General features: G+C 41.7%; 1 protein-coding gene across 3 annotated transcripts in view; it reads left to right on the forward strand.

Moving 5' to 3' along the window:
• CDC123 (cell division cycle 123) overlaps positions 1-13,638 on the forward strand; it is a 77,852-nt gene that overhangs the window by 31,679 nt on the left and 32,535 nt on the right. For all 3 annotated transcript variants that reach the window (XR_009053033.1, XR_009053032.1, XM_057730255.1), the window contains exons 8-12: positions 3,326-3,401; positions 4,814-4,936; positions 5,841-5,869; positions 9,657-9,782; positions 12,938-13,075. Coding sequence is in view for 1 of the 3 variants with exons in the window: in XM_057730255.1 (XP_057586238.1) it covers positions 3,326-3,401; positions 4,814-4,936; positions 5,841-5,869; positions 9,657-9,782; positions 12,938-13,075 (492 nt within the window). In the remaining 2 variants the exon portion in view is untranslated. The remainder of the gene's footprint in view (positions 1-3,325; positions 3,402-4,813; positions 4,937-5,840; positions 5,870-9,656; positions 9,783-12,937; positions 13,076-13,638) is intronic.

A 13,638-nucleotide genomic window follows, 5' to 3' on the forward strand; every position in this document is an offset into this window, starting at 1 on the left:
TATTTTACAAAAATTCTTATAAGTATTGTATGCTAACTCATATATAAGAATTTTTTTTAATCTTGATAGAATTGATGGTTCTAGATGAAGATGTATTGAGAAGTGCTAGTATTCTTAAGTGAAATGAATCAAACTTTTGGACTAATTTCTCTGGGAACCTAAACCCATTGAATTTTTACATTTGTGAAGTATACACATAAAATACATATATTATACACACACACACAGTATATACACAGTATGTACATACTATGGAATATTATACATATTTTGAAATGAAGCAAACACCTTTATACTCACCATCCAGCTTAACCTGGTTAAGCTTTTTAACCTGATATACAAGGAAAAGTAGTCACCACCATTTTACCATTTAGGTCCAGTGGACCTTTTTATTTTTTTCTATTCACTAATTTCACAGATTACGTATAAAGGTAAGAACAAAAGGATATTGGAAAACTTTATTAGAAATAGTAATAAGAATATAAACATAGCAACCCCCCCCCCGCCCACCAATAGCAAACCCATGTTTTCCTGGTTTGAAGGTACACACACACATACACACACACCCTGAAATGCGCAGTGTTCCTGGATGTTGTTGTTAGTTGTTTTTTTGTTTAATTTCTCGATCGTCTGTTTGCTCACTTTTATATACACATGCTTTCAAGAGTTGTCCACTGACTCGCTGTACCAAGTAATTCTTAGTGTGTGGAGTGTATATATTGGCATATCTTCTGTGAACAGTTACTTTGCTATTTACCAAGCCACCAAACAATTCCTACATCTTTTAGCACTTGTAATTGAGATCTTTACGTACCATTTGTGAGGGGTACGTAATATATGAGCTTTTTCCCAGGTCATTAAACATTTTTTATAACATTATTTACGTGTATATAATATATTCATATCTATTGTTTCACTGAACAAACATCTGAGTGCCTGCTCTATCTTATTACTTTGTGCTAGAAACACAGACATGAAAAAGATTGTTTTCCTACTCTTGCTCTGTGGCATAATCTTTGTTGCGATGTCATCATCTATCCCCAAGATTGATTTCACTGGCAGTTTGCTCTTCTGTTGCTTTTTGGGGAATATGCCATCAGCATGTTAGTGCATAGGGTTTAAAACCCAGTTTTAAAAGCCCAGAAAAGTGAGAATAATTAAAATGAAAAGAGTTGCAAGCAAAACCCTATGTATCATGTACTCCTGTCTGTGTGTATTTTAAAAGATATGCACCTACTATATGCTCATATATTCATAGAATACTTCTGGAAAGTTGTGTGAGAAACTGATAGCACTGGTTGCCTGTGAGGAGGAGGACAGAGGGACTGGTTGGGGGGAAGACTCACCTTTTACCTTTTTTTTTTTTTTTTTTTAATCAACCATAATGTATGTGTTACCTAAGATGTTATTTCAATAGATTATGTAAATTTTCCAAAAACTTAATGTCACTTTGCAACAATTACATATTTTTTTGTTGCTTAAATAAAAATTACTGTAGCTATAAAAAATATATTTGCCAGTATCAGCTTTTAATAGTTAACAACAATGTAATTTTTTGGTGTGGGATTCTTTATTTAATAATTAGGTTCTTTTTAAAAATGTGGCACATACAAAGCTTGACCAAGAACTCACAATAATGAAAATTGGAATCAGCACATTTTAAATTTCTAAGAAATATTTTAACAGTAATTTTTTTTAAAAGAAAAGCAACCTACTATCAAAAATTTAAAAATACAAGAAAATATGAGGAACCTACCACCCAGATATCTTCAGTATTATTAGCATTTTGGCCTCTGACTTCCCTTTCTTGAGATATGTGTGTGTGTGTGTACATGTGTGTGCAAACACATGTGCACACACACACTCTCTCCATGAGATACTTTATATGCCACTTTTTTTCACTTACAGCAGAGTATGAGCATTTTCGCAGCACGTTAAGCATTTTTTATATCATGATTTTTAGTGGCTGCTTATCTTAAATATGTGCTCTTCTGTGTTTCACTTGACAAACATTTCCTGGGTATTACATACTTGTACTGGGAACGCAAGCATGTAAGACCCAGCTTCTCACCCTTAGAAGAGAGAGAGACTTGTATCAGATTATCCTAGTACAGCATGGGGTGTATGGGCTTACTCTTGAAAGTTATGTACAAGAAACTGGGAGGCGTGGGAAGGTATAGAGCCCACTGGGGGATTCCAGGAAGTAATTCAGGTTCCATCTCCTAGGCCTTGAGGGGCAAAGAGGTGTGTGCCAGGATGTGGGAGGCTGGGGGCTCTAGCCATTGATTACAGTTAATACTTCCAAAGGACAGGACTAGTTTTTTCCAAAGATCACTTTAAAACCAGACCCAGAAGCATATATTTGTCAACTGTACTATTTATAAATTATAGCAATATGAGAATTTGTGCATATTAAATAGTTACATAATAAGACCCATTTATGAGTTGGGCCATTAGTAGAATTGTATACTTTAAAATAATGGGAAACTCATGCAAGGGTTATAGTGAGTCTTTGTGATAAGCCATAATAATTTTATAAGAGTAAGTATTACAGAATGATGCTTAAGATAGGTAACTTGAAATTATTTTTTGACATTCTTAAAGAAGTGATGGGGGGCTTCGTAGGTGGCGCAGTAGTTGAGAATCCGCCTGCTAATGCAGGGGACATGGGTTTGATCCCTGCTCCAGGAAGATCCCACATGCTGTGGAGCAACTAAGCCCATGCGCCACAACTATTAAGCCTGCGCTTTAGAGCCCGTGAGCCACAACTATTGAGCCCACGTGCTGCAACTACTGAAGCGCACGCATTTAGAGCCCATGCTCCGCAACAAGAGAAACCATGGCAATGAGGAGCCCACGTACCACAACAAAGAGTAGCCCCCACTCACCGCAACCAAAAAGAAAGCCCGCACACAGCAAAAAAAGACCCAACACAGCCAATAAAATAATAAATAAATAAATAAATAAATAAATATTTTTAAAAAGTGATGAACGTGAATTATAAGGTAACTTGTGGCCCGATGATGATAAGATTTGACTTCATTATCCTTTGAGTTGTCTATTATGTCAGAACTCCCTAAATGGTAAGTAAATGACAAGATGCATTTTGTCATGAAGAGTTTTAACACAGTTTCCCCTATTGTGTTACACTAATAAATCGTAGTTCTGTTCCCTACATCTCATGTCAAGAATGTTTTATGATGCCATTTTTGAAAAAACACTTGATAATGGCAGTTAAGACATAGTCTCGACATAAAATTGTTTATTAGACTAGTAAACCTTCTCTTGTTAAATAGTTGTCTTACATTTTTTCCTTTGTCTACAGCTTGTTCTTCGAAAATGGTGCGAATTAATTCCTGGGGCTGAGTTCCGATGTTTTGTCAAGGAAAATAAGCTTATTGGTGAGGTTTTTTGTTTTTTGTTTTTAACCCTTGAAAATAATTATTAAAAGAAGACAAGCTTTTGATAGAAATAACTTACTTAGTAATTAAGACAAGGGTAGCAATCAGTTTTTATCTCAGATGCCACCTGTAACCAGTTGGCACGGACTCTCTGGAATGCTGTATTGACAAGGGTCCTAAGGCCGGATTCTGTTTCCACAGGAAATAGTCTTGTCGATGAATCACGTCTGTCTGGATTCCAGAGGTGAAAGTGGTGGCCGTTACATTCTCAGGATATGTGTAACACTACCTGCTTTCTCTCTGGGGCTTTCCTAGACGTTACGAGCAATACACTGCTTATTTTAAGCATTGTAAAAAAAGCCCAGTTTTTTGAACTTGTATTTCTATTATCGGAGCACCATTTATCATTCTAGCAAGAGAAAACATGCGAACAAAGAAGTGCATTACTTCAAAAGCCACCCGTTTTCTTTCTTCTCGGGTTGTTATTTTGTCTGCCATGATTTATTCAAATTAAATATTGAAGATAATTTGCTCTTATTTTGTCTAAGCACATTTACCATGAGGTAAAATTGATCTTCAACCAAGAAAAGTGTGATTTGAACACACTCAGATCAACACTATTTATTTGACTGCAATGTCGACATTTAACTTACCTGAAATACACTGGGGGTGTTTGAATTTATTGTACAATATTGTTATCTATCCCTGAAAGAAACACTGCCATATTAAGAACGGCTAAACCAGGGAGTCATATTAGCATGTGATTAGAAATTGGATGGAAGCTCTTCTTTCAGAGCAGAGAACGTTTTCCTAGGTCTAGAGGCGATTGAAGGTGTTCTTACAAAACTCCCTTTAGTGTTTTTGGAGTAATGTCAGCAAGTCACTCTGAAGAAAGGAATGTTTACTTTTCCATGGCTTGAAACATCAGGCTTGTGAAGGGAGGACAGCGTGTATGAACAAGCAAAATAGACCGTGAGGATGTATGGTGAGGGATATTTTACATTTTCACAAAGAAAGTAGAAAAGAATGCTAATTTTTAGAGAGTTCATTGGAAAAATCAAAGAAACAGCAGTTGACTTTGTGGGTAGGTTTAAAATTGCTTCTTTCATTTTTTCCATAACAAACATTTTTATGACTTTGAATTCTTCCCATTGTACTAAATAAAAATAACTACGTTTCTAAAGTAAGAATGCATAGCAATATGGAATTTAGGGTTCACCTAGCCATATGAACCTTTACAACTGATAGGTTTTGTATCTGTATAAAATGCTGACTAGTGTATGATGCCATGTTAATCTGATTGGTCTTCTGATCTACTTTAATGGTTCCCTCAGAAAGAGATTTAAATCGCATTTCAGTGTTTCTGAAAAGACTATTGTGTAATAACGGAATATAAAATATTTTCTTGTCAGGTATTTCTCAAAGGGACTACACACAATATTACGATCATATTTCTAAACAAAAGGAAGAGATTTGCAGATGCATACAAGACTTTTTCAGGAAACACATACAGTATAAATTCTTAGATGAAGACTGTGAGTATTTTTTATTGACCCAGTGAAATGAAATGAAATGCATAATCTTACTGAACCTTATTTCATGGTGGTGCGTATTTTATAACTGGATTCGAAACACTGTATTTTAAGCATTTTACTATATTATGGTATTGCTGGTGGGTTTGCATGTTAATTTTACCTTATTTAACCAGAGTCCCTTTTTAATACTGAGACGGTTCTCCCTCCTGTCATTTGAGATATTTTATTATACATTTCAAAGGGTCTCTCTACAGAGAGCCAAATGCTTTTTGTTATTAGGACTAAATTAGCTAGTTGACTGATCTACCTTCCTGGATTTTTTTTATTTGCGTGATCAGATAGCACCAGTTACAAGTAAATATTTGTGAGTTGTTTTTAAGAATTTAAGAATTGAAAGTATTGTGTATGAGACAGTTTTCATGCGTTGTCAAATTATATCTGCTGTGGTTTATGTTTTTCTACTTGCCAAGCCTGGGCTCCATGGCAGATTTGACTTTTGAAAAAGATGAATCATGCCCTAAGCATGGCTAGATTGTGTGCTTTCCTACTGAAGATTTTACCCATTTTATTCCCTGAAGGGCAGGAAGTAATCGATGCTCCTTTCACTGGTACAGATAATGTGTCTCTAACAGTGAACTGGTGAGATGATGTTGGTGTTTGGTTTGAATTTTTAAATACAAGGGATTATGGCTGAGGATAGAGAAAAGGCGAACAAAATTATATGAGTAAAACATTGCAGGATGCCTTTTTATATGTGAAGTTTTGAGATAGAGAAGCCTGAAGTCCTCAATTATATTCTGCTGTTTGAGTAACTAATAATAAAATGTGTTTTAATTGTCAAAAGCAGGCGTAGATCATGAAAATAGTAGTCCGTTACTAACTTTGAGTTTTTTCTCCTTTGCAGTTGTATTCGATATATATAGAGACAGTAGGGTAAGTAAAAATGATATTTGATATACTTTAAATATATAGGCATTCTCTACGGAAGGGGTCACTGCTCAAAAAATATTTTCTCAGATCAGCTAAGGTGCTTGAAATTCACAGTGGTCAAGAATCTCCGCTTAAAATATCCTTAACTCTAGGAGACATGTTATCTCCCATCATTATGTGTCACCAGTTCAGGGATTAGTAATTTAACAGATGGCTAAGGCCACCCTGTGTCCTCCTTTCCCCTTTTGTTGGGGGTCTGGGCCTGCTTAAAATAGTTCAGTTTGCACTGTCCAGTGTGGCCAGGGATTTGTCATTGGCTATTTCGATAGTTACTATTTTCAGTCACCTGAAAGACCCTTAGCACGACTCAAGTCACTGGTGTCTTTAGGCTGAAGGTGAGGGTTTGAGTCGTCTGTATTTATTCTGTATCTTAAAGTTGATGGAAACTTCTATAATGGAAAGGAAACAAAAACCTGACCTAGGAAACCCTGCAGCAGAGATTTCACTATCGAGACATGCAGTCTTTTCAGAGAAATTTGGGTCACTAGGTGTCCTGTGACAGTGCTCACGGGCTTGGCTGTCAGGACGACAGTGGAGTGCTTTCTAAAGGTGGGACCCATGTGTTTCCTCAGCGGCGCTCACGTATTTCTCCTTCCCTCTCCACACTCGTATCGCCTTATTGTAGTGATGCTTGTGATACCTTTGAATCATTTTTTGGACAAAAGGATAGACCCATATGGTCATGTCCCCAAATAACTGTTAACTGTTTACTCACCTCTGTCAAGCCAAAGGCATCACGTGCTCTATTTTCACTTGTCTATCTTAAGGGGTGTTGGCATCTATTAAGAGTTAGAAAGAGGAGCTATAAATTGAGATGTGGTACAGAGGAGGGATGTCACCTGGCAGAGTTTCAGCTTAATGGAAACAAATCTTAGAGAAAGGATGTGGAGCCAGTACAGCGGAATGAGTAGGAACCCGAGCTGGGGGGCGCCCAGGGCTCAAGGCCAGGCTCTGCTTCCAGCAGCTGGACCCTGGCCACATCCAGTCACTCACGCACCACCGTTTATCGAACGCCTGTCATGCGTTAGATGTTGTGCTTCTAACAAGCAGCTTCCACCATCACGCCCCTGGTCCTGGCTACTGTCTTCTCACTTGGATTATTTATTCAATAGCCTCCTAAGTGGTCTGTCTGTTCTTCCCCTCTCTAGTCCATTTCCCATGCAGTACCTAGAATGATACTTTAAATATGTAAATCACAACCTTCCGCTCACTGTCTCCAGTCAGCAGGCCTCCTGGCTCTTCCTTCTTGGCGTTTGCCATTCCCCTGCCCCCAGCCTCTTCCCTGGCTCTTTCCATGACTGTCTTTCTCAGCCCCAATGTCATCAACTCAGAAAAGCTTTCCCTGGCCACACGATTAAAGTAGCTTTTGCCTCCACGCTCTACCACTCAGTTACTATTTCCTCATCTACTTTCATTCTTCAATAAAATTTATCAAAACTTTGAAATTAAAAAAAAAAGAGAAAGTACCATTTCTAACGTGCAGAGTATTCTGTAGATGTTTGTTAGATTAAGCTTGTTAATGCTGCTAATGTGGAAATACACACAGAAGATCTGTTCTTAGCCTTGCTCCTCTGCACTCCTATGGTGTTAGTTTCTTATGTTTCCTTCCGGTATTTCTTGCTGTGAAAACAAGCAACGGACTTATTTTTTTTTCCATCTTTCTCACACAAGAGTTAGCATATGATATACACTCGCACCTTGCTTTTTATACTTTTTAAAAACAGTGTATCTTGGAAAGCTTTCCAGTTTCTTACAAAGGCATAATATTTCATCATGTGGATGTGCTGTGTAGTGTGATGAGTCACTTCCCCATGGATGAATGCTTGGCGTGTTTCTCGTCTTTTACACACTGTGCTGTGGTGGAACGATCCGTATACTGGTGTGTGCACAGGTGTGAGTGTCCTGGCCTGGACTACACTCTTTCAACAGGTAGACTCTGTGTTGCTGACCTTTCTGCCCTCATGCCTGGCACGGTGTTTGGTGCATAGAGATTTATTTAGGTGGATGGCGGGGAGGTGGTCAGTGGGTTGACATTAGGAAGGTCGGTGTGACCGCTCCTGTCTGATGGGTTGCCTAAAAACAGAATTTCTCAGGTTGTCCTGTTCCTGAGTTGTGACGTAAAAAGCATGTTACAGACCTAAAATCCTCATCTTGGTAGTTTTGTGCCTGATTACAGCTGTTTTATTTCTCTAGAGGATGGCTTCTAAACTACACAACGAATTCTGCTGGCTGTCAGTCCTAACAGTGGTGATTTTATTTGTTTTTTACAATGTGGCGTAGTTTGGTTTATAGAGCTAAATATTCTGGTGCTAACAGGTGTGATTTTTTTTTCTTTTATTAATGAGATAGTTTTTATGAAAAACTCAAGTCAAAAGCATTCAAAGTTTAGAAAATACTCATTTTGTTAAAATAACATACAGTGTATCAGAGACTTCTGAGTAATCCCCCAAAAAGCAAAGCTGACTTCAAACCAAGGAGCTAATTGATGGCGGACATTATTTCAGGTAGTCAGAGAAAGTGTGAGTGGGCACCAAGTCGAAGTGAGGATACAAGTGGAAGAAGGAACTGCAGGGTTTCTCCTGGGGATTGTAGAGACCATGAAACCCAGCCAGTGGTGTGTGGTAGAAACTTCCTGTAGTGGTTCTTTGTCACTTATTAGAGGTTTCTAGTTTGCAGCCAGTCTCAATAAGAGGTTTCATCTTTCTTAAAGTTTTCCTTTAACACAGATGAGAAACAGTGCTAGATATTAGTAATGCTGGCTCAGCAATCTGGTTCCTTAGGCATTTGTAATTTTATACATGCACGTCTGATCAAGACACGATTGCTACATATTTACAGAAAAAACTACTGACAACAAAACGGTACAATTACATGACTATCTCAGTGAGAAAAATCAAGAGGAGCAAAGATAAAAGTTTAAAGGAAACATTTATCTAGTAAAATGTCACGTAACATCTCCATGATCAAATGTGTCGGCTTTAATTTCCTGGCAGGATTTCACAGACTCCCCAGCTCCTTTATGTCAGTGTTCTGCCACTTTATCCTGAGATGTGGACTCCGCCTGACTGGGTCAGAGGTGTTCTGTCCCTAAGGCTGGAACCTGTCACTTCAGCCATCACTACTCTCAGAGTAGGAGAAGGTGGCTCTTTCTTTTAAACGTTGATTTTTTTTTTACATCTCCCTTTCATGTGCCATCAAGCTCTATCATGTAGAGAAAACAGTTATTACATTGAAATGAAAGACAGCCAAGCATTTTCTTACGTCTTTCATATGTTTAAAAAAAACAAGCCACTGCAGCAGCCTCTCAGGGGTCAGGGATGGTGTGAGAACTGCTGGCCTCCTCATGAAAGTTCATTGAGGACACGTGTGAGAGCATGCCAGTGATGCTACTTTGGCAGAACCGTTTTGTGAGATTTTCCCTCTCCCTGCTTGGGTCTTTGACGTAAAATTCTCATGTGATTTGAGGCAGAAGTCGGCATGTACGTCTTCATCAGGCTTTCTTTTCCAGGTCTCTTCTCTGCCTTTACGGGTGGCCTCCGCTTTGGCACTGTGCCTATTCCACTTAGACAGGCGGCCCCTTCTCAGATGGGGCCTGGAGGAACTGTCTTTTGAAATGAGTAATAAGATTTTTAAGATGATCTCTTGGGTAAAATGAGATGATCTTTCTGAAATGCCAGATGACAGACTTTGTTTTATCTCATACTTATTGGTCTTTCTGTCTGTGCTGCAGGGGAAGGTGTGGCTGATTGATTTTAATCCATTTGGTGAAGTCACAGATTCGCTGCTGTTTACCTGGGATGAACTGTTATCTGGAAGAAACTTAAAGGGTGATTTTAGCGAAGAAGCTCTGGAGCAGGTAAGCTGATCAGAAGGATCCCCAGGAAGCGTCTCAGGCCACTGAAGAGCTGCCTGCTGGTTCTCCAGGGGTTGACACAGATCTGCTCATAGGTACCTGCCCGCAGCGGCAGTTGAGAAAGGATGTGCGCTGTGATTTATTCACTTTATCTGAGGAAATGGTCATCTGATAGATTCCTTTCTGGTTGTTTTTCTTTTTCTTGGCCCCTGTGTCCTGCCCACCTGGGAGACTCATGACGTGGGTCGGGTCACGCATCTGTTTATTCTGATCCCGGTCCCAGCCCCAGGCTGCTGTGCACGGACAGAGGGACGTCGCCCAGATGTGCAGACGGGGTCTGCTCCTAGTCACGACCCCTGGCTTCCTGTGGGCTCTGACCACAGGCTCTGCCGTCCTCGCTGGCATCCCCTCCCTCTGGCCACAGTGGCCGTGCCACCCCCTGCCCGCTCCTCAGAGCTTCTGTCCATCACTCCTGTCCTCAGCAGGCACTTGCACGTCTTCCCTCTTAGGAAAAGAGAATCCATCAGTGAGAGCTCACTCTGATTAATTGTTGTCAAACCTACAGACTTACCTGCACCCTTCCTCCCGAGTCTCTTCTCTGCCCCTGTGTCTCTCCAGACTCCCGGGACTACCATCTGTCTTCTTGCCTTTTTCTAGTCTCTTCCTTTCTCTGTAAGTAGGTAACTGTGTTCCAACGCCTCCTGTCTTAGAAAGCAAGACCTCCCTCAGCCCTGTAATACATGCTCATTTTTAAAGGAAATTCTGAAATCACCCACAATCCTACCTCCTCGAGAACCGCTGTTACGTTTTGGTATGACCTGCCTGCACGCATACGCACAAGCCTTTTTAAAGTGAATGAGAGCACACTGCGTCTGCAGTTCTGTCCGCTGAGTTCTTCGTTTCATACTCTCTCCTGAGTGTTTTCTGTCCTTTACAAAACAGTTTTATTTTCACATGGTCATTTAAAAACAGAGAGAGAGAGAGTTAGAAAGAGGCAAGACTTAAAATCCTACCAGCTAGAAATGGCCATCCTTACCACCTCTGTTAAGGTTTTCTGGGCATTTTTTGCATATATACACACATGTACACACACACACACACACACACACACACGTACACACACACACGTGCGCGCACATCATTTTGGAAGTGGGGGTCCTGCGGGTTCCTCTCCTGCTGTCAGGTCACTCGCCCATCCTGTGGCCTCCCGGCCTTGCTGCCCGGGCCTCCCTCTGCTCACCGCCCTCCCCCACCACCGGCGGCCAGTCCCACAGAAACTGTTCGTGGCGAGGGCTCCACTAACGTGTCATTGATCCCGGCAAGCGACCCACGGCCCCGCTCTTACTTCACCCTGGGCCGCATCTGAGCCGTTACCCGCTTGTTCCTCTCACACCCTTTCCCCTGGTTTCCATGACACCTGCTCCCCTCCCGGGTTTCTTCCTGCTTCTCTGGCTGCCACCTTGCCATCTGTGTGAGCATCTTTCCTTCTGTCCTTCTCTGAAACATTTCTTTTCATCCTTGCTCCATCCCGGGCCGTCCCTGTTTTTCTAAATCTGCTGTGTGGGCCTCGCCTGCTGACCTGCCCTCATCCTGCCTCGGGCTGTAGGCTTCTGAGCACAGTGATGGGGTCTCTGTTCTCCACATACCTCTGGGGCTGCACACAGTGTCAGCCACAGCTAAGAGTGGTCGAATTAACGAGCGAAGGAGTCTTTTTCTTGGTGGCATCTTAGAGTTGTGGGCCGTTAAATCTGAGAGTCAAGGAAGAAGAATGTAAATTATTTGGCACGAGGTTATTTTTAAATATGAGGGGCAGAGTTATTAGATAGAAACAGTTTGCACAAGATTCACTGTATGATCCATATTCATTCATCCTCCCTCCCTCCCTCTCTCCTCAAGGTAAACAGCCTCGTATCGGCAGTTGGGGATGACAGAAGGGCAGCAGGCACTGGTCCCTGCCTTTCCCCAGCATCACCTCCTGCCTGTCCTCCCCCATAGAGACCTGCCTTTCCTTCTGTTCCTCGAAGGCCCAAAGCTCTGCCTGGCCTTTGGGTCTTTGCACTGGTCGTTTCCACTGCCTCCAAAGCCACGTTCGCTCCCAGACCTCACAAGGCTGCTTTCATCCTACTTCTCAGTTCTCAGTCCAGATGTCCCCTCCTTAGCGAGGTCCCACCCGGCCCCCCTCTCAAGAGGAGTCTACATGGTTCTCCTGTCGTCGTAGCGCCCTGATCTCTTGTTTTTATAACACTTTTTACTCTCTGGAACAAGCTTGTTGATTTATTATTTGCTTGCCTGGCGGCTGTCTGCCATTTTGTTTTCCAGTCTTTCTCCCATCCCTAGAACAAGGTCCAGCAGACAGTCGGTGTTTCATGAGTACTTGTCAGATGGCTGGTCTTCCTGTCACAAGGTGTGGCCTGCTTTCTAGGGCTCCACGGTCCTGTTCCATCCAAGGTCCTGGCCTGTCTCCCCCTGCTGGACACCATCTGTCCCTCACCTGGGTCTCTGCCACCCGTGCAGCCCAAACCCAAGGCCTCTGAGTCTGAAATCCTTTTCAGCACCAGGCAGCATGTGAACATTTTATGCAAGACTCTAAGCACATCCAGTAAAGAATGTGAAGTCGTGTTAAATATGATCCTTGGATTTGCAGTTTTACCTAGGCGCTGAGAGGAAGCTACAAATAAGTGTGTAAAATGACGTGAGCAAAGCACAACAGTGTCAGGGATGCAGAGTGCTCATTTGCCCTCACTGTTAACTCTGTTCTCTAAGGCAGCACTTCCCAGCATGCGCCTGTGGAAAGCGACAGTGTTTATAAAGCGTGCTGGCCTGTGTGGGGATGCTCGAGGCAGCCGCGGGCCTGGAGAGACCCCTCAGCCCTTCGCAGCCATGGTGGCTGTGCAGCCAGCACTCAGGGACCACCTAGCCCCCTTCCCCGCCACGAGGACTCTGTCTTCAGATACCTTAGATACATATTTTCTTGTGAACATATGGAAGTATTTAAAAAACCTTGGTGCTTTCTTTTACTTCAGAATCTGATTTTCTTCCCTGCCTAGTACAGAAGAAGACATGGAATTGAAATTGCTATGCCAGGATCTTTTTTAGTTTGGAGAATAGACTGAAAAAGGACTTTCTCACCAACTTTCCTTTTTTTTGCCTTTGGAAAGGATGCTCCGGCCTTCCGTTGCACCAACAGCGAAGTCACAGTTCAGCCGAGTCCCTACCTGAGTTACCGGCTACCCAAGGACTTCGTGGACCTCTCAACCGGGGAGGATGCTCACAAACTCATCGACTTTCTTAAACTGGTAACGTTTGTGTGTACTTAGTAGGCTGGCCAGCTCTGCTTTCAAATTGACTCTTTAATATTGCATTAATATTTCATTTGAGTCACATACCACGTAGGCTTTTATTTGTTGATTGGGAATTAAAGGGGCAGAATTACTGAGTGAGGCCATTTTATAATGATGTAGGTCAAGTATGCTGAAAGCTTAATTTATTGATTAAAATGATAGAAAGTGTTTTTATAGGTGTATGCTTTGAGTGATTTTCATAATACTTGTAATCCTGAAGAAAGTCTGCATAGCTGACCCTCAAACAGCCGGGGGAAATCCACGTATAACTTACAGCGAGCCCTTCGTATCCAAGGTTCTTTATCCCCGGGTCCTCAGTACTGTAGTATTTACTACTGAAAAAAAGCCACACGTAAGTGGCCCATGACGTTCAAACCCGTGCTGTTCAAGGGTCACCTGTGTACTGTTATAGGGCTGAGGGCAGATCCGATCTCTCCTGTCGGTCCTCCAGGGGAACGTATTTGTATTTGTGTGTGTTTCTGTGTGGGAATATTTGTACTTGAAGAAAGAGAAGAAAA

This window comes from Hippopotamus amphibius, chromosome 4 (genome assembly GCF_030028045.1).
Source record: "Hippopotamus amphibius kiboko isolate mHipAmp2 chromosome 4, mHipAmp2.hap2, whole genome shotgun sequence".
Lineage (NCBI taxonomy): Eukaryota > Metazoa > Chordata > Mammalia > Artiodactyla > Hippopotamidae > Hippopotamus > Hippopotamus amphibius.